At 38.9% G+C, this 23,261-nt stretch overlaps 1 protein-coding gene across 3 annotated transcripts; it reads right to left on the bottom strand.

The window, feature by feature from the left end:
* Positions 1-1,894: 1,894 nt before the first annotated feature.
* ADD3 (adducin 3) lies at positions 1,895-23,007 on the bottom strand. 3 transcript variants are annotated; one of them, XM_080402523.1, is made up of 14 exons: positions 22,857-23,007; positions 16,763-16,901; positions 15,102-15,253; positions 14,899-14,979; positions 13,674-13,823; positions 12,631-12,774; positions 12,444-12,542; positions 11,231-11,413; positions 10,151-10,408; positions 8,925-9,044; positions 7,330-7,419; positions 5,997-6,120; positions 4,971-5,066; positions 1,895-4,286 (listed from the first exon to the last, which is right to left on the bottom strand). In XM_080402523.1, the coding sequence occupies exons 2-14, from the start codon at positions 16,860-16,862 to the stop codon at positions 3,988-3,990; spliced, it is 1,896 nt and encodes a 631-aa protein (XP_080258649.1). In that variant the 5' UTR covers positions 16,863-16,901; positions 22,857-23,007; the 3' UTR covers positions 1,895-3,987. The 3 variants fall into 3 exon arrangements, with proteins under 3 accessions (XP_080258649.1, XP_080258650.1, XP_080258651.1); XM_080402524.1 differs by having other exon boundaries at positions 16,763-16,904; positions 22,859-23,001; XM_080402525.1 differs by lacking the exon at positions 4,971-5,066.
* Positions 23,008-23,261: the final 254 nt, after the last annotated feature.

The raw sequence follows: 23,261 nt of genomic DNA, 5'->3' as shown, positions 1-23,261 counted from the left end.
AACATACTGGATCCCTGAAAGAATAAACACCAACCCACACAGCAACCCTGTGGGTGCGGGGATGCATTTCCTCACTAGTTTGCGGGAAGGGAGAGGAGGAACATCAGCACTCACTTCAGAAGTTTCCATCAGACCCATGTGCCCAGCCTGGGACACAGTGGCCCTTTCTCCCTGTCCTTGGCTACTCAACAGTACATGTGAGAAGTTTCCACAGGGTAAAACTGAAAACAGTTTTGCAAAGTGGACATCCGGAAAATAGAAAACCCTCATCTACTGAGCAGCAGAGAAAACAGCAATGTGTGCGATGTGCTCAACAGCGTACAATAGCTCAATTGGCAAGGCAGGAAAATACTGGTCAAAATGGCCTATTACAGCCTCCAGCACATCATTCTGTCTCCTTGTAGCATCTCAAGTCTGATCTAAATAAAGTATACCTCTCTCTGCAATTTCTGCAAATCAAGCAACATCTGGTTTGCTGTGTAACACTCACCTACAGAACAGGCGAGAGTCTGTAAAAGCAGTGGAGAGGTGACTACTCGGACCACAACACAGATTTCAGTATGGCCACACATAGACAAAAGCAGGGTAGAAAGATGCACAACTTCATAAATCCTTTGTTTTGCTTTATAAGGGTCTTGGGCGGTAGCTTGTGTGTAATTCCTCATAGCATACACCGCTGCTGCTTATCTGTACTACCCTTTCTTGGGTTAAGCATCCTAATGGTAATAATTACTTCCTATCAGGTCAACGATCCGTTCTGAAGCTTGTCCTTCCAAGGCCTCCTACTTCCCAAGACTTAAGCCTTAACATACGTTACGCCTGTTGTGAAAATCTACTTTATTTCCATGCTTTGGCTTGCAGAATCTCAGATCCTTCTTGTAACACTGTAAGTGAAAGAGTAAGACGTAAGTGGAAATGAAGGGTCTGTTGCGGTTCGTAGACTCTTGGGAATAAAGAGAATTTGAAGAAGAAAACTACAGACGTACTTAGCTTCAGAGTGTAAGCTCCTCCGTGTTGATACAGTATCTACTTTCACGTTAGTGCAGCACTAAGCAGACTGTAGATGCTCTGGGAGACAAACAATAGTAGAGAGAGTTTCTTGAAACTTGGTGAAGATTTATTTAAAATGTTAAATCAAAATTATCCTCCCACATGGGGACCGAGTTCATGAAACTGTCACCAGACCTAGAGGGCTGGATTTTGACTTTCTTATAAACAGAAACAAAGCGCTGATTTGTGGAAGGACAATGAAAACAAACATTTGTCAAAGTCCTTAAAGACATTTCACGGAGTTCATACAGCTATGAAAACATAACACTACAACTTCTGCAGCCTTAGAGACTCTGAGGTATACCATATGCTGGCAGGGCATGACACTGATGTTTTCAAATAACTTTGCATTAAAAGCCTGCCCTACAAAAAATCCCTTTGTTTTCATTAATAAACCAACAACCAACAAAAAAATGGTAATTTCCACAAGTTATTTCCCTGCTCTGTACTTACACAGCACTTAAACCACCCGCGTCCTCTGTCTCAGGCCGTCATACACAACGCCACGCTGCAGAGCAGAAGATACAGACCGGGAAGATGGGAAAGCATGCCTCGGGAGAGGAAAGCTGTAGCACGAACTCAACGAGGGCTCAAAAAAACTGCCTGACAATGCTGGTTTTTACCATGGGCCTGTCCTTTCTCATCTCTAGGATCTACGACAAAGAAAACAACTGTTCTCTAATAAGATCAGACTTTTCTTGCACAGCTTTCAGAACAAGCACAGGCAAGAAGCCATCTTCAGAATAAATTCTTGAGAAGCAATGTGCATAATCAAAGCATCTTTTCTAAAAGTGAGAGATGTAAGAGCACTGTATACAAACAAAAGGCCGCTATACAAAATCCATCTATTTAAAATACTGTTTATTTGTGATTTAACATTAATTAGCATTACATCTATGAGCAATTGCAGATAACATTTATATATTTTCCACAGGACACAAGAGTTGGCTGGCTCATTCTTTATGCCAAAGCAAGTAAATAGAGGCATTAGCAAAAGGTGCAAATAGTTCACGGTTGCATTTTAAAAAATATTTATGCACATTGCATTCATTTAGATATATTTTTAAAAAAGTTATGAAAAGCGTAGTTCACAGGTTACTGTTTCTACATATGTTGTAATACAACACAAACAATGTAGAACACAAAAAACAAAGTAAGCAACTGAAAGTTTCCACTATGATTAAAAACACTGATTCCAGTATTTAGTGATAGCTAGAAAATTGTTTCCAGGATCCATTCCAACATTGCATTATCACACTTACACAGTCAAAGCTAACCAGCCCCCAAACATGCTATAATCAACATTTTTGCATGCCAAACCACTCTCCAGCCATATTTAACAATTATATATTGATAATATTTCAACCGGCAATTTGGGAATCACATGGATCTTTAAAATGTACTTCCTATCGCGATGACTGATTTACAGACAATTTGACACAGCGAAGAAAACCCTATGTTAATTTCTATGTTTAGTTTGTATTTACAATACAGTAAAAGTACTAAAATGACAATATCAGTAAAAATGAGTAAGTGACAGTACCAACCTTACCCATGGCACTAGGCTCTGATTTGCTCTGGGTTCATCCAAAGGACAACACAGATTCACGAGACCCTTTTACAATTCAAATGAAAGTGAAGAAAAACCCAAAGTGTTGCACTCTGTATGAATCCATACAAATTATTTAAAATGTCTAATATGGAAATGTCACTTTGCTGATTTAATAAAAATATCCCACAATCCATATCATATATGTAAAAAAAATAATCACCAAACTTTTACTTTCTTTGTCTCCTCCTGTTTTCTTACTATTTCACTTTCCCTTTTAACAGTTTTGTTTCCTTCATTTGGTTATGTTAAGAGATTATTTTTCTTCATTCATTAGCAATACCATGAGAGAAAAAAAACATAACCCACAAGTAATTTTTAAACATGAATCCAGTTCAATTTTATATGCTTTTATCCTTTGATTTCTAAGTCCCTGGATTCCTGAATTATATTTAAGTATACTCTAAACCAAGCATTCTTAAATACACTCTACTATTAAATGCTTGGTTCACATGCTTATAATACCTTTATACTGAATGGTATACAAACATTTGAACATATAAAATCATCTTTTTGTTTTGCCAGTTAAACTAAATTATCAATGTTAAGTGTATAAAATCCCCCTTCTTGAAAAATAAGGGTTTTCCCTCCCCAACTGATAGAATAAAAAAAGAAGTCTTCAAAAATTATATTTCACTAAAATGAAATATTTGGCAAAAAAGTTATTGAAGAATGGAATTCTTTAAACATTTTGTATAATTCCAAATAAACTTTCTCTTACACAGTTTTCCCCCTAATATTATGTGCCAGTGTATAATATTTCTATATGATCTAATCTTAAAAAAGATTTAAAGGTGTGCTGTTAATATATACCCACTCAAACAGGGGTGTGGAAACATAAAATATATGGTCGAAATCGCAATACAAAAATGTATGATCTGGTTACCAAATGAGACAGCAGTTTTAAAAAGTCATATGATTACTCAACAGTAACTTTAATAAAGACTTTAACTGTACTGAAAATTTTAAGGTCTGCAAAATACTGCAAGCAGAACTTGCTGCTGCATACTGTGGTGGTATTTGATCTTGCTTGCGATGATGGCAATTGAGCACCTGCCAGTGTAGTTCTACAAGAAACTAATGAATGTTTCCAACCCTCACAGCAATTTTGGACACAGTTAAGTGAGAGGTGAATTAATTTTCAATTAAACATGAAAGCTTTTTTTTTTTTTTTTGTTCATTTGGTTGGGTTTTTTTAAAGCAAAACCTCTTCCAGTTCCTTTTTGTTTAGGCTAAAAGTCCAGTTACCGCACACCCCTAACACTACGCTGTTAATGGTCAACTTAAACATTTAAAATGTGCAATGTCTCCTCATAACAGAACTGCACTTATGCTTCTACTTTCTCCTTCTTTTTGCTCTTTTTCAGGAAGGATGGGGTGCGGAATTTCTTCTTCTTCTTTGATGGGGATTTGGAAGGTGACCCTTCAGGAGACAGGGTCTCTTCTATCTTTTCAGAGCTTTTAATTGTAATCTCTACGCTCTCCACAGTACTAGTGGTTAACTGACTGACCCTCTTGGTGAGATCTTCTTCCACGTCATGTGCATCTTCCTTGCCATTCACCACCACAACTGGCAACTCCACAGATATTAGGTTGGCATTCTGGGTGTAGAGATCTTCATGATTTTCTGAAAGAACAGACCACTTTGAGATTATTTATATATGCTATCATGCAAAAAAAAAAAAGCACCGAAACAGTCTGCGGGTTTGGACTGTGAACCAAAGAATGAATCCTGAAGTGCTTAGATGTGTTTTTTTCCCCCCCTCTTCATCTACGCTCTTACTTTTGCAAGCAGACAATACTGTGCAAATGTTATTAAAGGAAAACGGGCTGAAGAAGCTCTTCCAGGTACATATACAGCTCAAGCTGTACACAGTATATACAAACACAGTCTACAGAGCATACACATGTACAGTCTCAAGCACATTCAGAATTACGCTTTACTGCAAGAGACTAATTTGTGAAAATGCAGCTATTCCATACAGAAGTCTTTGGAGAACTAGCCTTTCAAAATGACTTCTCAGACTTTGCTGGAAAAGTCTTAAACACTTCCAGTAAAATAAAAATACACTATCTATTTCCTCCACCTTATTAATATCTAAATTTCAGTATGCCCTGTGTTGTTCTTTGTGAGAATCAGGTATTAGAAAAAAATGGGAAACCAGTGTTCTGGACAGATTCCCACCCAGACCTGGTAAAAGAGGGCTCTTTTTGGCTCAGATGACTTCATGCAAGTGTAAGAATGCAGCAGAAGACTGGATGACTCAGATTATCAGAGTCATTGGCATTGTACAGAAATTGCATGGAATACCTTCTAATTTTTCTGGGACATTTTGCGGGGATTGAGTTTGTGACTGAATTTGTGACACAGATGAACCGTCATCTGAGAATAATTCCTGTTCAGCATCTGCAGGACAAGATTTGAATTAGTAGCCATGCACAAGTAAAAAATCAAGCAAGAATGTCAGTGCTAGTGCTACAAGATTTACAGCTCTGCTAGCATTGCGTTGCTCATGCTGACATCAGGAAATCACAATACACAGTAAACTCTATAGAATTAGGTATTTACACATTTTATCTGCTAACAGTCATTATATATTAGTTCTTTAATAGCAAGCATTAAAAAGGGTGGCAGGGTTGCATTCCAAGTAGCATGCCCCATGGTGGTATCTAGCCGTGGATCTCACAGTTTGCTGTTATGGTAAGCTATTACGCTATGCCCTGGATGTGATATATAGCAAAATTGTTCTATTACACATTAGTGAGGAAGAATGTACAATAAGTGTTATTGGTGAAAAAAATACTAAAAAAATCAACCCTGAATTAGTAATTCCCTGTGGAACAGCAGTATTGGAAGAAGATGTAAAAATACATGAGTCTTGCACATTGGGAGTATAGAAGAAAATTAAAGAGGCCAACAACAAACATCTCTGTAAACTTTTGCTCAGCTGGGCACAGACCTGAGCAAACTTTGATATCAGCTTTGAAGAGGAGGTTGGACTAAGATGACCTTCATGGGCTCTTCCAACACAACAAGTTATTCTAGGATTCTGACAAAAAGTCATTATAGTAAAGTGAGTTTTTGTCAACCCCATTTCTGTGCAAACCTTCCATTGCTTTAATTTTAGCACAAACCAGGGTAAAAAAAACCCTCCAAAAAACAAACAAAAACAAACCAAATATTCTACTCTCTCAAAGAATGATTAGTTCTAAAGTAGTTGCCAACAGTACATGCTAATAATTAACATATATACGTTTTTAACAGTACATGTTTTCAAACTAAAAGTGAGATCATTATTAAAGTGTAACCCCCAACATTTAAAAATGCAACACTGACCTTCCAACCCTTGCTGCTTGCGCTCAATTGTTCTCTTGTACTCTTCCAGTTCCTTTTCTGTGAGATGGCTGAACGGGTTTGGTGGTGCCGGTGGCGCGTGCTCATCATCTTCAAATTGCATTGGCTGGAAAAGAGAAAACCACAACATTTAACAGTTAAAAAAAAAAAAAGAAAAAGCAGCAAGCGAGACATACATGTTTAATGTCCAAAGTTTGGTGACACCAGGTTGGCAGGGAACACAGAAAACCACAGATGCATTCAGAGGAGAATTACCCCATTTAGAGGCATTCACATAGTGATGAATACTGACTACTGAGCTGTAAATCACCATCCTTTTGCAGCAGCACAATCATTATTTGAGAGGGTTTTTTTGTATCAAGGGGCAGCTTCAGAATACAGACCTGTCTCAAGAGCTTACACTTCAGGGACTAATACACTTCTCAGAGAAGTGAAAGTCCTTTAACAACAGGATTCAAAAATAAGGTTTCCTAAGTTTTCTGCAAATGCCCCAAGTTCTAGGAATTTCTTTTTGTAGGAAAGTGACTGTGCTCACGCTCCAGTTTAGGAATCTAACTGGAAGAGCCATAGAAGGGATGGATCTTACAACAACAAAATTAAAATAACTCTCATGTTGAAAGAAAACGTGTTTGGAAAATACCCTTTTTGCCTGAAATAAATAAGCAAATTCAGTGTTATCTCAAAAGAATACTGGAAACCAAAATGAGGAAATATGTGTACTATCCCATGGATGGTTGGAAACTCTTAGAACTACAGAATTCCAATTACAATTCATCACAGTTTGTTAGATAAAGTTATTAGGAATATCTGTATTGTTTGGAAGTAAGTATATTCTATTCAAGAAAAGATTAGTGTGGACAGGTAAGAAACAGGAAACCCTCCCTCCCTCTCTCCCAAGAAGAATCTTGTTTCTAATGAAAGTTGCCTTCTACATGGTCACATCCCACCTCTTAAAGTCCGTTATTTCTGGGCCTCAATGGTTTCCTTTAGTAGTGGCTCCACACATTGATGAAAAGATTATTTTTGGCACCATGCACTGCAAAGTTCATCCTCTCTAGCTTCAGTGATCTTAGACAGGGGTCCTACTCCATTAATACGAATGGCAGGCAAACTTACCATGCATATCTCCATTTAAAACTAACATTTTAAACCTCTGAAACGAAACGTGAATAAAATGTATCACATGTCCAAAATCTGGCATTAACATAATCAGTTCTAACAAAGCATTTAAAAAGAAAATGGCCCAAACTGATGTTTGAAATACAGACAGCCAAATAACCCAAATATGTACATCAATTAATTATGTTCTACTCACTGGGCTCGGCTTTTTATCCACAACAATCCCAGCGAGCAGCTGAGACTGTGGTCCTGCTGTCTTTAGGTCATATCGGTTTTGCTCCCTTATCTATATAGAGAAGATAAACCAGATTAGAATCAGGTATTTATCTTTAACAGATCCTGTGCCCATCAGCTTTGCAAAGCCGGTAGCACAGGCAGTAGTGAATGGCTGGAGGATCAAGCTGTATGCTGCCGCACCTGAAAATTAAGAACTCTCTTTCTACCTCTGAATACACTGCATATGCTGTTCAGCCCTCTGAGTACTCCCAAATATCCACCCTCCTCCCAGCCCCTGACCTTCATGCAAGCCACTATTTAGAAATAAGTTTCAAGGAACAGTATGTCTCTGAACCGGTCCTCTCCAGCCCATAAATCATAGAATCATTTAGGCTGGAAAAGACCTTTGAGATCATCTAATTCAACTGTGAACCCAGGACTCCCAAGTCCATCACTAAACCATGCCTCTGAGCACCACGTCTACGCATGTTTTGAACACCTCCAGGGATGGTGATTCCACCAACCCCCTGGACAGCCTGTTCCAATGCTTGACCACCCTTTCCGTGAAGAAATTTCACCCAATATCCAATGACACATGTTAAGCTAGTGGAGAGATTCTCTGTGGTCACAAAGGTTGGTAAAGTTTTTCTTTCCGTGAATAGCTCACTATTTTCCACAAACCAACAATCCTAGCTTCACATTGTCAGTGCAAAAGAGATTGACTGATCAGATATAAATACAAATAAAGATCGTATAAAAAAATTTATACAGCAGAAAAATAAGAATAAACTGTCTAATAAGACAGCAACATGCATGGATCATTGTCTGGGACTTGTATTACTAATCTTTAAATGATTAGAAGGAGCCTTTCCAGTTCTAAGGAAGGGAGTTGCTCCTTTCTAACTCCAGTTCAGTCCCCACGGATGCTGATACAATGCTTTCCAAGAAAGAAAAAGAAAAAAAAGTAATCAAACGGAAAGCGTCCTGAATATCTGTTAATACAGTTATACCTCGGGTGGAGTATTTGGTCAGTCTGATAGTCAGCGTCTTATGTGCTGGAAGGGAAAAGCAGTGAGATATTTGTGTTTACAGAGAGGTCCAACAATAATCTCTCGGTTTTTTTACTGCCACTAGGAAGTGGATTGGACCATAGAAACTCCAGCTTAATAAGGGCTAGGCAAATTAATATGGAACAGAGTGAGATTACAGCCCGAGATCGACTCATGCTGTAGATGACACACAGCAATTCAGTTCATCTTGACACCTAATTATCCACTAAAAATAATGCTAAATTGCAGAAACTACCACTTCTAATCTATCATTTCCACAGTTAATACTCATCCTTCATCAAACTACTGCATTCAAAATGTATATATATAGTGTATGTATCTACAGATTTCACATGTATCATACATTTAAATACATGGGGTTTAGTGAAAAATCACATACAATGTAAAAAACTTCTCAGCAAAATCAGAACATTTTAAAATGTTATGTTACTGCTGTATTGAATCATTACTTGAACATACAATTTTATTTGGAAATGTTACAATTTTAATTTCATTACACTTTTACCTTATTTCTCTTTTCCAATACTTCACTTGGGTTTGTATTTAGAGGAACAAATTGGTTTGGATCTTCAATTTTGATTGGCGTTCCTCCACTAGTCTTGGAGGAGTCATCAGCTTTCATCCACTTAAAGGGAAAAAAAACAAAAAACAAAAAGCTAAAAATTCCAGCATGATGGAGAGGAACAATTCTCAGTGTTGTCCTACTGTTAAAGAAGAGATATAAGGAAAGGACTTTCTGACTTTATTGTCAATTCCACATGACACCCACAAAATAATCTAACTTCTTACAGGTTTGAGTGTTTGCCCAAGAGGATTTAAGTTGCCTTGAACATGTATCACCAAGACTACTTTTTTGTAAACACTGAAATACATTCCTGAGGAATGCAGTACTGTGTACTAATGAAGTTATATTTAGAAAGGATCGCCCGTCCTAGTAACTCGCAGATACATCCACCAGCTCCAGATACTTTGTTCACCAACCAAAGCAACCAACTTCCACCGCTGCTAACCACACATTTTGTCTATAGGTTTTTTTTCTTTAAATCATTTACTGAGGGTGTTTCTCCCAAATGTAAGTTTCAAAACTCGCTAGCCTGCCAGCAGGAGGAGCTGATGCTTTTACAGTTGTACTATGCAACTGGGAGTAGCCTGATGGCAAATAACATGCTTCTCTGCTCCTTAATCCCACAAGAGCTACACTCCTCAGACTGGAAACACAGTGGAAGCTTCTTGGTGAGCTGAAGGAGGAGAAATCTCGGTCATCATTGTAACTAGTAGTATGAACAGACCCTTCAAAGTCTGTTTTCAGTAGGCTCACAAACAGTAAAGGGGCAGTTAGAGATGAATTAGAGATTGTGCCTCCCCCATCTAGAGAAGAGAACAACCACTGGGTGATTAAAAACCTCACTATGGTGGATAATTAATAGCACAAAAAGATGTAATAGAAAAACTTTTCCACTTCAGGAATCAGAAGAGCTAGTAACAAAAGGGAAATCATTGTTCAATTTTGTCACAAACACTTACTCTTCCAAACAGTTAACCCCCACTCCCCTTTCCCAGAGGGGGCCCTTAGGACTAAGGGCATTTGGTCTCCCCAGAGTCTCTTTGTCTGCTTTTATTTCGTTGATAAACTTACTTGCTATTCTTGTTAAAGATTTCCTCATATAAACTGTGCGTAATTTACTTTCAAGTAGTGCAAAAACTAAGTAACTGCCTAAAATATCTACCTACCGTAATCTTAGTCCTGGGACTGGTTTCCCCGTTCCAGGACTCCTCAGGCACATTAACTTTCAAGTATGTGTTTGGCGAGTTCAGCCATCTTGTCTTTTCCCTCTGTTGCCTCTGCGCCAGGAATTTCAGGGGGGAAAGCGGGACTGTATCATCTTCAAAGGAAAAGGCAGTCACAGTGGCTGGGATCTCAACGTCACTCTTATGTCTGGGTTTTTCTCTGACTAATGGTTGCCTATAGGCATAGCCAGTTCTGTATCCCTATGGAGGAGGGGGAAAAAAAAAAGTTTTTTCAAATAAAAGTAATAGATAAAATCAGGAAAAGGTATCCAAAGAAGTCATGGGAGTTTTGTGCTGCCCTATACGCATTGAACAGGTCCACTGAGCTCTTCAGAGAATGGGCTAGTGTTGCTGTCCATCATTCATTCCTACTGTTAACCGTCAAGAGACCCATTTAAAATACAGGACGGTAGCAGCTGGACAGGACCTCACTCACCCTTCACCCTCCTGCCACCTTCCTTCAGTGTGTGAACACCAAATGACTCCCTGCCCAGGTTATGACCTAGGTAGGGTTCATGATGACATTTATCTGTCTTGGGCAACGGCACAGCCTAGTTCACAACAATCCCCCACTCCTCACTCTATTTGTACTGAAGGCTGTTGCAGAATTCATTATGCAGAGAAACAGGCATTTCAAACAAATAATAAACTATAATCTTATCTCCTAATATTAGAGTTAATAACAAAATATAGAGGGAATCTGCCATGTCTATTTACTAGGTGGCGATTTAAATATGTTTTTACTATTAAGTTACTATAAAGAGCAAATATGTTTGTGAGATGGGTCAGACAAAATTTAAGTTCAAGACATAAATTCTTACCAAGACAGAATACTACTGTCAGATACAGTGACTTAATAAAAACCAAACCAAGCAGAAGCAACTTCATATACAATAAAAATTATTCCACCTTAATTTGCAAACTCACAAAGAAACCACAAAAAATAATTTGCTTTGCAGAAGCTAATCCTACACTCAAAAGTTTACAGAGACTACATGGTCAACACCATCAACATGCTCTCACCAGGTTGTCCAGCATCCTCATGAGCGCTTCAAATTCTTGCTCCCCAACTTTCCATTTTTGTTGTGAAGCCATATTAACTCCACCTCCTCCAGTTGCTGCCACAGCGTGTGTGGAAGGCTTGAACTTCTGCAGGTCCAGTAGTAGGAGATTGTCTATCCCACCTGCTCCAGCTAATGCATGAACCTAGAGACATCAATGAGCATATTTTGTTTGTGGAAAAGCTTTTGGATCCTTTCCTTTTCTGAATTCACAGGAGAAACATACTTAAACACCAGCTGCAGTTATTCCTCAGGCTAGCTTTCTACTGTGCAAAAATGTATTAAAATATATAGCAAGTGATTCTTATGGAAAGGATGACAGTACCTGCTAACAATTGCACTTCACAAGTAGACTCAAATACTAACTTTCAGAGTACCTTAGAAAGGTCTTTCTGCATCACAAGACTAAAATTTTTCATTTTTATATCCATTTCAAAACAAGAGAGTGATCAAACTCAAACAGCAGGGCAACGGAGGAAAGGAGTGGGAGACTGCCATTTGCACCTCCAAATGCCTGCTTGGGAGGAAGGGATCACTGGAGAACAAGAAAGAGCAAAGTGAAGTTTCTGGGGATGGGCTTAAAGAGTTATGGAAGGTGAGGACACTTTCAGTGGTCTCTCTTCACAGGTTATAGATAACATCTAGATACCGAACTAGGTAGGTAGACAAAATGGAAACAACTGATTTTGGGTCTCAAGTTATTTTTAAATACAATACCCTCTACCATTGCTCCAAAGACCTTGTGTTTATTTGGTTTTCCAAAGCCTTGTTACCACAGGGAGAAGCTTCTTTTCTTGTCAAAACATTCAGCTTTGATAATGAGCTGGATGTTGAGAGATCTTAAGTCACACTTTCATACGCAGTGAGTACCACCGAATCTATTACCCAACAGATTCTCTGCATGAAGCTCACCTGCCCACAGCATGGAACAAAACCTGTATCCTTCAGAGTGTAACACCACCAATACTTATTCTAGGAAGAGTGATACAGTATTTGTGCTGTTTCTTCTATATTTTCCTGGTTATTCCAATTTCTCTGACTTTGACCTGGCATACGATTACTGGATTTCACAACCCCGGACGTTTTGTACTATGAGAGATCTTCCCATCTGGGATGTAATCTATAACTCTGCAGCATAAATGTTTGAAATGAAATAGAGATAAATTCTCTCTCACCTGTGTTTCACAAGCCAGTTGCACATTGAAAATATAGTGGAATGCTTCTTCCAGCGTCTCTCCTAATGCTACCACACCATGGTTTCTCAAGACTAATACCTAGTAAATGAAGACACTAATGTTAAATGGTAGAAACTGGCGCAGTACATGAAAATTGTTTATGAAGGGCGTGAATGAGGTTGAATACCTTGCAACTGGGTCCAAGAACTTTCTGAAGCTGAATTCTCTCTTCCTGTTCATCAAGAGATCCCTGGTAGTTGTAATAAGCAACATCTCCCAGAATCAGAGCTTCCTGTGATATGGGAAGGATGCCACACTTCATAGATGAAACCTGTTTCAAGAAAATGAAGTACTGATAACTAGGAAAAAAGTGAAACTCTTAAAACCCACATCTTAACCACCCAAACCTTAGTAGGATATAATTTGTATCTTTGTTAGAAGAGACACAAACTCTCCATAGTGGAAGCTTAGAAACAATACCTTTCTTTAATTCTTCCCTAGTGTAATTTGCAAGGGGGTGACAGAGCTGCTGCTATCCAACCTAGGGACAGATTCATTACAGGAAAAGACAAATTATCCCAACTAAGTTAATTTTATCCATGTTTAATGCTCAGCATAAGCCTTCTTAATGGTTTTTCCTTCTTTCCCACATTTATAACTTCAAAAAGCTAGTATAAAAGAAGTTTGTTTTTTTTTGTCTGTAGTCAAGGAATGCATATATATGCATTTATATATAAAATAATATAAATGTATCTATTTATCTCATACTATGTTTTTCAAGTCTCCTTATATTTTGATCATTGTTATACAGACAATTTTAAACTTACATGTTAGCCGTGACTTTTTAATAGCGAGGAAAATCCAAATTGAACATAACTACTAATTAAGCCATTAAAATGGAGTTGCATAATGCAAATTATGATGTATACAGCATGTTAGATGGTCTAAGATGCTTTACATGAAGCCTGTGTAAACTATGTAATTTACAGTCTCCCCAGCCTGAGTAATATTGTACCTGAGCATCAGTTTATTCCTATCCATTTCACTGTGGTGGCCCAGTTCTCTTTCTCTGGGTATTTGATAACCACTCACCTTTCTTTACCAGAGTAGAGTCAATTTTAAAAACAAAATTAAAACTGCCACAAGCAGTAATTCAGATTCAGAAGTGTGCTCTATGTTCATAAGGTAAATCTGTTTTGCTTTACTCTTCATGCTAGAAAGAAGACTTACAGCTGCTGTTGCAGGGGTATGTATGTGTATTACACATCTGACATCAGGGCGTGTGGAGTAGATGGCCACATGTGGACTGAATCCTGCATTGTCAATACTTAGAGTTGTACTTCCCTGGTCAACTACATCTCCTAGGATGTTTACTTTGACCTGGAAAAGTCAAACAAAGGGACAATATTAAAAAAGTTTGTGACAACTGCCATTACCTGCAAACTACCTTCCTTTTCATACTTGGTACCAAATTTCCCCACCAGATATTTAGGGCTCAGAGCATGACAAAAAGGAGAGCAGCCGTGAATCTGTGCATCAATAAACGATTGTGCTGTCCAAGCCCTTGATAGCTGTTGGAAGTCCAGCCATGGAAGAAGTGAAGATAAGACACGGACACAACATACATTCCTTTTCGGTCTAGCTGACTTTTTCTTCTTTCTAACTTTCACAGATTAATTTTGTTAACATGTCCTACATTTTAAATATGAAGAAAATTCAGCCTCTGAGAAATTTCCAATAAGAAAATTAAATGCATGAGGAATTTCAGTTTCATGGGAACATTAAAATAATAATTTCAGGATCAACAAAAAACAACAGCAGGGTCATATCAGGTCTTGTTCTCAGGTTTCTATTTTGGTTCTGTGATTGCTGGTGTAATGCTATCAGTCTCAGTCTGCTACCCCTTTTCAACTGGAGGTAGTTTCTTTACAGATACATACTGACACAAAGAACATATGGCAGGTTCTGCATCAAAAGATGCATGATTTAGCAGCCACCATTGCCTAAATGCCAATCTGTAACTTCACCCAGCTCCTTTGTTGGGCCTGGGGAAGATTATTCAACTTTATTTCCCCACTTACAAAGGTAAGAGCTGATTCTACGAACACTACTCCTACAGAGTCATTTTGTATGTATTACCATATTGTCAGGTTATAAAAGGTTGCTGTTACACTGAGGCTATTTGATGAGCTTCATCAGACAGGAAAACAAAACGTTGCTGCTCCACATTGAAGCTGAAGACAAAGCAACAGAAAGCAAAGCTAAACCCCAAAAGAACTGCCGAAGACAAAGGATTCTAGTATCTAAATAGTTAATCAGCTTTTCATTTGGTGGGTAAACATTAAAACAGAAACAGCAGCATGATTATAGTTTAGAAGTCCATTTTAGCAGCCACAAAAGTCTTTTAGAAAACAGGTTGAGCCTTCCTGGTTATTACAGCAGGTGAATCACATACCAAATTAGAAGCTGAAGCTTCAGAAAAGGACAGACCTCTTGGAATGATTAGAATATGGTCATGTTCTTTGCTTACTCTTACCTGCAAAGGAGGAAGAAAATGGATTACTGATCTATTTTTAAATTTATATTATTCAGGGGGAAATTAATTTGAATGAACAGGCAAGGTTCCAAATAAAAATATTTCTTCTCTAAAATACTTACTGTGATATAGGCATTTGGCAAATGTGCCCACCCAAACAAGTCAGCCAATCTGTATAAACTGGCCAACTTGCAACGAGTAAGTTTTTCTCCTTTAACAAATGAGGAAGTATCTATCCCAGGTAGATCGTTGATGGGTGTAATCATCCCATGGCCTGAAAAACAGACAGAAAAAGATGATGGCCAGTCAGACAATTAGATAACTTCTAGCTGTGCCATAATCTTGAAGCAGCGTATTTAAATTGTTAGCATAGCAGTACCTGCAATTATTAGGCTGGGACTAATTATTAGGCTGCACTGCTGGGATTTCAAAGGTCTGAAACCTCTGTTACTTTAAGACAGTAGGAACCATACCCCAAATTTAGGTCTTCATCTCTTTTTCAAACATGAGAGAGGTGAAATAAAGGTTTCCTTTGAAGTACCACTCAGATTTTGAGCTCTCCCTTGACTCACGATCCTATACAGGACTCTGCTATAAGACATTGGCCACTAATGAAGGATTTTCACACATTACTTTGAAAATTACAGAACACATTCCTGCTAGACTTCTGACATCGGTATAACTAATTTGAGGAGATGTCTCAGTCTTAGCACTTGAATTTAGTCTTAATGAAGAAACTGGGATTAGTGCAAGAGTTCTCAAATCCTTAGAAGATATCATCTCTTAACAGAGAAATCACAAAGATCAATTTTTCTTTGATTTGTGATGACACAAATATTCCCATCTCCCCTTCACAAAGGCATGACATCCCTTTGAAAGCCTTTGCTTACAGGGAAAGTCACAACCAGAAGAGGTAATAGTTATTTTGGTTTTCAACAAAAAAAAAGTATGTACTTTGAGATCAGTCGCCCTGTTCTCATTCCTGGGCAAACATAGCACAGCCAACAGCCGGACCCACAGTCTCACTAACCAACCAGAGACACAGAGATGAGATTATTTGAGCTTTCTGTTCTTCTCTTCCACATCTTTTGTTAAATGAACTCTGAAGCACCATTTTGGGACCAATTCTCAAAAGACGCTGAATGCTGACAGCTGCCACTGTACTTCAGGCTTGTAAGCTCCCATATGATGTCCACCCACAGAACTTAAATCGACTTTAATGTTTCAGTGCTTCATGACTTGGAAAGAAGAACTTGGGCGTTAACTGAAAGATCCTAGCAACATCTTTATAACTAGAGTGCATACTACAAGCTGTTTTTAACTGTGGGAGCTGTTTGTGTAATGACTCAGTTTGTCAGGCTATTCTGTCCCCTTTTTTCTTTTTTTTTTTTTTTTTTTTTTTTATATAACACTTTATATGCAAGAGTAGAAAAATAAACAATCTAAATGGTTATGTATTTCACATCTCAGTTTATGCTCATGTTAAACTGTTAATAACAACAGGGCACAGCATTTTGCTCCCCATCTCAGTTAAACTTTTATTAGCAAATTCTAGAATAACTGAGTGTGAAAACTCCAAACAATTTGGGTATCATTATACAAATCAGAGAATCTGAAAGAAGCCTAAAAAAGAAAGTTAAGGCTACCATCTGTACCACTTCACAGCTGAAGCAAGCTCCGACAGAACTTTTATTCAAAGTGAGAGGAGATCCTAGCATTGCTAAGCCCTGGTGATAATAAAAAAGGAAGAGAAAAAGTGCAATTATATGTTTAATTCACTTACTGAGTGAAGATGAGGAAAAACCTGCAAAAGAGCTTGCTGTAATGTATTCAGCAATCTGCTGTAACGCAAGCAGTCCAGTGGGGTTATTGCCCTTCTTCATTTGTTCTTGAATAAGGCATTCCAGATCTTCTCTAAAAGCCTGTAGAAACATTTGAGAATCATCAAGGAAACCTGGCTTTGATAGAAATAAAATTATTATAGGTGGGGCTGTAGCTTTGCCTGTTATTAATGTTACATGAAACTTCCCCTTAGACCTTGTTTTTAGCTGCTTATAACTTTGCCAAACTTTAACCATCTGATCTAAACTTTGTATGCTAAGTGTTAGCAATTTGGGAGGCGGAAGGAAGGAATTTGATCACAGAGGGTTAACTATTTCCCAGAACAAGGGAAGATAAAATGTATTTTTGTAAATGATAACAAAAACCATTTTTATCAATAATTAAAGAGTTCTCCATATTTTGGAAGAGGTACTTGAAATTTGATCAGGATGTGTTGCTTTTAGTGCTGGATATTATTTAGTTCTGTAATCCCCCTGAAAGTCCATTCAAATTTGATAAAACTATAAACAACTGGAAAACTGGAGCTCATCCATGCTCAAATAGTATCACAGACATGCAAAAACTAGAAGGAATGCCAGGATGTCATCTCCTCTCTATTTCTTTCCTTCTCCCAAAGGGAAAAAAACCTTCCCTTTTCTCCTGTATAAAATGACTGCATGCCCAAGAGGTAAACTCTTGCAGAATATATAATGAAAAAGGTTTTCACATATCAAATTTAATATACTATGCACTGTGGACAAAGCCTGTTTCTTCCAGATGACAGACAGATGAACCACTGCCCACAACAAATGCCTATCCTAGGACTACTTCAGTCCTGACATTTCTAGTAAATTCTGTTCCTTCACACTTTGCTTGTAGGTTATATTTTCTAATTCTCTCATTATTTCTTGGCAGCATCTTCCAGCTTTTTTCTGAACCAGCAGTACGCAAAGCTGCACACAACATGAGCTGAGGTGTATTGCAAATGCTCTTGCTGGTTCATTCTGGAAAGACATTTGGTGTCTTTACCATGCAGCTGACTCCTATTATAACTCCAGGCTATTTGCTGTATGTAATTGCTCCTTTCAGCTTGCCTTCCTTAGCAGAGCACTCGCTCTCAATTAAAAAAGAAAATGGTTCTGTATGGCAAATGTAATTTCTTCACTGAATTTTAATTCAGTCCTCCAAAACACCCACTTAATTGGGTAAAATCCACCAGTCTCATTACGTAGTCTGTTCATCAACAGGGTTTGACTCTAAAAGAGAGAGTGCTGCCAGACTCCCCAAGAACATTCTCAAGACTCTGCTTGACATGGCTTCTTAGTTGGACAGCCAAGCATCCATAACTACACTTTAATTTCCAAGTTTTCAGATACCCATGCTCTTCCTTAGTGTAATTTTGTCAGAGTCGTGTATACCCGAGACATCCCAGACTTCCACAAGTAAAGCCTCTAAAAACTCATGTGGGATGACTACACGGCGATCTATTCCATTGATCTCTCTGCGTAGACCATCCCATGCGCAGCATCCGCCAAACAGCTGAACAGCCTCTTGCTAGCCTGAAGATACACAGGCAAAATCAGATTTTTCTGTTTAGTGGCTGCTGTAGGTAAAGATCTATGCAGCAGGGGAAAGGAGCGAATGGGGAATAGGAAAGAAGAAACAGGGAACCGAGTGAGGAAAGGAACCTAACTAGGACTGGGAGAAAAGGAGTGGGGGTATGGGAGGTGCATCAGCACTGGGAGCCTGTATGGGAAACAGATGGGAGGTAACTGCCAGAAAGGCAAACAAGGATTTGTGGAAAACAGCAAGTGGTTGGAGAAAACATCCGGACTTTCATCTTTTGTCTATCATTTTGACTGTGAAACCCACTCCCTTCAACCTGATTCTGCTCCAAGGATGGCCATCATCACCGTGACTCCATGTGTCCCAATGGCAATGGGGGTGCCAACCTTAGTGACAAAATAACGAGCGCTGTCCCCAGCCTGGAACCCCAGTGTGGCCACAGGCCCAGATTGCTGGAAGTCAGTCATGCAGAAGACATTTCTTTGCCCACCTTGTGCACAGACAATAATCTTTAAGCATACCACAGTCATCTTGTCCCCATGCCTTATTTGGCACACACTGGCCTCTAGTTCTCACTAGAAAATAAATTTAATATTTTTTCCTCTTCTCATGGCTCAGCAGGTGGCCCTGTGTCTTTTTTGCACGCTACTCATACTCTCTTGAGATGACAATTATGATTTATCTGACAAGATTTTCTCTGGGCAGATAATTACTGTAAATCCAAGTGCTTCACAAGCATTAAGTTACTAATCCCTGAAACCTGCCTTTAAGGTGCAGCAGGGAGGTCAAGCTCAGATACTTCCACCAATTCAGGACATTCATTCAGAGATGCCCAGAGCCCCCGTTGCAGAGCACTGCACAGTAAGCAGCTTCTTACACACTCAGAGCACAACTCTCGGTGAAAATTCAAGTGCAGCACTGAGTGTTTACGGCGCTGCGGTACCGCTGGGTAACAAGGGGGATACACAGAAAATTGCAATCTGAAAAAACAGGGAACAGATGATTCAGCATCACCCATCAGCCCGGTTTGAATCCTTGAGGTTGGTCAGTACCTAAATCTGAGCATTTCTCACTACAACCAAAGTGGTTCTGAATGAAATTCAGATGTGCATGATTTATACAATCCCCTATAGAAGACATAAGTGTTTTTCACATAAAAAGCATTTTGGTGATCAAACAGCTCACAGTGCATAAAGAAAGGAGCCAAGGTCCAGCCCTTATGTTCTACCAACCTGCTTCCAAGTTCATCAACAAACTATACTAACAGTTATTTTCAAATTCTGTCATTCCAAGTTATTTGATAACTTCTCAAATATTCCTGAAAGAGGCTCCCTGCAAGAAAGCTCTGGTATTACACACTCTGCAAGGCTGAAATACTCTTTCGCTCTTGTTTACAATATGTATATAAGGAAACTGCATATTTGTAGTCTCCCGGGGGCTATGTGGAAGACAGAATTCACAAAATTCATGGAAGTATTTGCTTGGGAGGAGACTGAGAAGAACGGTTATCTGTATTATATTAAATCACTCTTTCTTTAATTCAACAAGGACTATAAAAAGGATCTGCAAAAACGTTCACAGTAAACTCTTATTAGTCATATTCAGACCTTTTTTTTTTTTTTTTTTTAAAACCTGTATGAGTAATGTTACTTTTCTAGCAGAAAAAAAGGTAGTGCGATGTATTTCAGGCAATTTTTTGACAAAGATTTTTTTGTTTCTTATCATATTTTTAATTCTGCTTTCTGATCATGCTATTTTCATTCTTCTGAGCTTAGTTTTGCTGTCTGATGTTAACAGTAGTATATTATACACTGCTGAGGCCACTACAAATGAGGATTTACTGTTGTATCAACAATTCTGTCAAACCAAACAAGCAGCTTTACTTAAAAATAATTTTAGAAAAAGCAGAAAATAGGCAAAAGCTGAGGCAAGTAGGACACAGAGAGGTTTGGCACGAGCTGTAAAGCAGAGGTGAGGATAGGGATGAAGAGCGTAAAATAAAGTATGCAATTTATCCACGTGTCAGTACACAACAATGTTTTCTAGCAGACTGCAGCCTTCAGTGTCATGCACATGACTCACGCACATTCCTCCATGGATATTTATGAATATTTCAATACCTTTTGTTCACTGCTACAGACCTTTAAAACATGGATCTCTATGTCCTTAGATAACCATCCCACATGTGCCAACACAACCTTCCTCCATTTATGATAATTCCCGATGAGCCCATATGAAGGGCATCACCTTCTTCTGGACGACAATTTACCTTAAATATTAGCCATTAAATGAATAACATTTATTGAAGCTTTCACTGTACAGCACTGATTTCTGTAAAACCACTACTGTGCAGGGCCCAACTCATTCAGCAGCAGGAATCTGCTCCTGAAAACCTAACCGTTTTTTTTTTTGCTTTAATTCACCAGCCTGTAATAGATATATGGCATTACACTGCAACTGCCTGCAAACGACCAAGTAAAAGTAATGCTTGAGACACGTTTTCAAAAAGATGACCAGCACTCAGCTCTGGCACAAAGCAGATATTTTTCAAGCAGAAAGATCACTAGTAATTTCAGATGTAATATCTGACAAGAAAGTGCTGACAAAGAAAAAACTGTACTGTCAGATGAATGAAAAATGATGTTAATCAGCTGTATGCTCAGCATTGCTCCATAGAGAAATTTTCAGCTCTGGGATTTAAACAGCTTTTTGGGCACACATGGGTTTTGTTTGTTTTAAAACAGCAAAACTTCAGATGTAAGATGAGACAGTAACAGCAGTGACTTTTTACAGTGGTGTACTAAGTCCCAAAGTGAGAAACTCAGCATCTCAAGGCTGCTCAAGCTGTCTGTCAACAGTCACCCTGTCAACAGAGCTGCACCACTTCTGGACTTGGCCAACCTGCCTGTGCCTGCACAGCCAGCAAGGCTGCTGCCTGGGTAACCCACCCAGCCGTAGGTGAGCATTGTTTCCTGTTTGCAGAAGCATCCTTCTGCCTTCAGTGAGCTCACCTCCCCAGCCAAGCACCAGTGTTCCACCTTGTTTGTGCTGGAACAGCACTTCAAGCATCCTGCAGAAAGTTTGCATAGAAAATAGCACCTAAGCTACCTAAGTGAATAGCCTGACCTCAGTATGCAGCAGGCTGCAAACTCCCCTTCCACCGCTGCCAGCTGAGGTTGTTCTCTTCGAAACTGCAGTGAGCTGAACTGCACTAAGTAAAGCAGGGGAAAACATGGTTTTGCATTTACACCATGAACCAAAGCACCCCCTGCACAGCCAAGCCTGGCAGCTGCTGACTTGATTGCCCTGAGCTGGCGGTGCGCAGCTGCCCTGCTTCCATCTCACCCACCTTCTGAATGCCACTCCACTACCTTGCACTGATATGAATTTCCCCACAACTCACCAGTAAAAATTTGCAGGGCAGCTCAGCTTGATCCTAAAACAAGCGTTTCTAACACTCCAGACAGCTCTTTTACACAGCCTTACACGGTACTGCAGCTTGCAGAACAGATACCGATTTTCTTGATAGAGTCATTAGTTGCATGATTAGGTCAAGGTTTTTCTAACACCATAAAATTACTTCTCCAGAAATACTTGCAATCATCTTGAAAATACACATCAAACTCAAGCAGTTTAGATGCAAACATCTTTCAGCTTAGACCTGCAAGGGTTCTCTGAAACTCAAGCGTGAAGTTACAAGCCTCAGTTCTGACTCATTCACTTCATTTTCTTTCAGCAGGACAGCCTAAGTGTGAGCTGACAGCATAAACTGGGGCTTTTAAGAATCAAATCAACATTTGCATGTACCAGTTGACAACCGGTATTTTTCCGTCAACATAAGCAGAAAAAATAGAATAACCAACTTGCTAGAGTAACCTATTTTACATGTATACGCATCTATATATAGCACAGAACAAAAACGTTGTTAGAAAATTTTAGTATTAATCTCTTCATCTTGGTAGGCAGCTCTCTGAGGAGGTTAAAAAGTATGCAGGCTCATAGGTATTTTGCCTATCTTTCTATGCTGTTTCTTGTTTATTGTCCATTGATTTCTCCATGTAGTCCTTATCCACTCAAAAGAAGTAGAAATAAGAATAGTAAGAAAAAAATTTCCCTGTAAATAGAGAAAACAATGGTATACAGGTTATCTACCAATATTCCATGCCATTGCAAACCTTCAAGAGGAGAAAGCATGTGCTTGCATCAGGATTAACTGCAGTAAGGTCCAAACAGTTTGGTATGTCAGCCTGCAGGAAAGCTGGTAGAAAAGGTATGTGGGGTCCCTACATGTAAGGCAGCAACAGCACTGCTGTTTGACTAAAAGCAGCAGAATAATACAAGAAAACCCTTCACCCATTTTCACTTTTTCCCATTTTTGATCACAGTTTATGTATCTTAAACGCGTTTTTAAAAACACATCTACACATAAATGTGCCCACAGAGTGTCTAAGCCAAATCACCACCGCTGAAGAAAACTTTTAAAACTTAACTGGTATTTTGTTCTGGAGAGCGAAGAGATGTCAGTTTTAACTCCCGTGCTGTAAACGTAGCTGTGGCTGCTGGCGGAGAGCAAGACCTTCACCAAAACAGCCGATACTGGTTCGTAACAGACTGTTTCAAGACTGGAGTTCAGATACAAACAACCGGTGCACTAAGTGGAAAAGGGTGGAGTCGGCCACAAAAAAACCCGCCAGCGAGTAAAGGCTGGTGGGGAGAAGATAAGTCACAAAAAGCGTTTGTTAACACCATGGGGAAAAAAAACAACCCAGGGTGCGTGTAGGGGGAAGCTTTTGTGTTAAGATAGAAAGAAATGGGCTTAGTAATACATAGGGGGAATTAGGTAAAGTTATAATAATCTCTTCAGTTGCAGTGAAGCGTGTGGCTATCTGGGCTGG

This window comes from Falco punctatus (assembly GCF_963210335.1).
Source record: "Falco punctatus genome assembly, chromosome: 9".
Classification (NCBI taxonomy): Eukaryota; Metazoa; Chordata; class Aves; order Falconiformes; family Falconidae; genus Falco; species Falco punctatus.
This window is presented reverse-complemented; position numbering and strand designations above follow the sequence as displayed.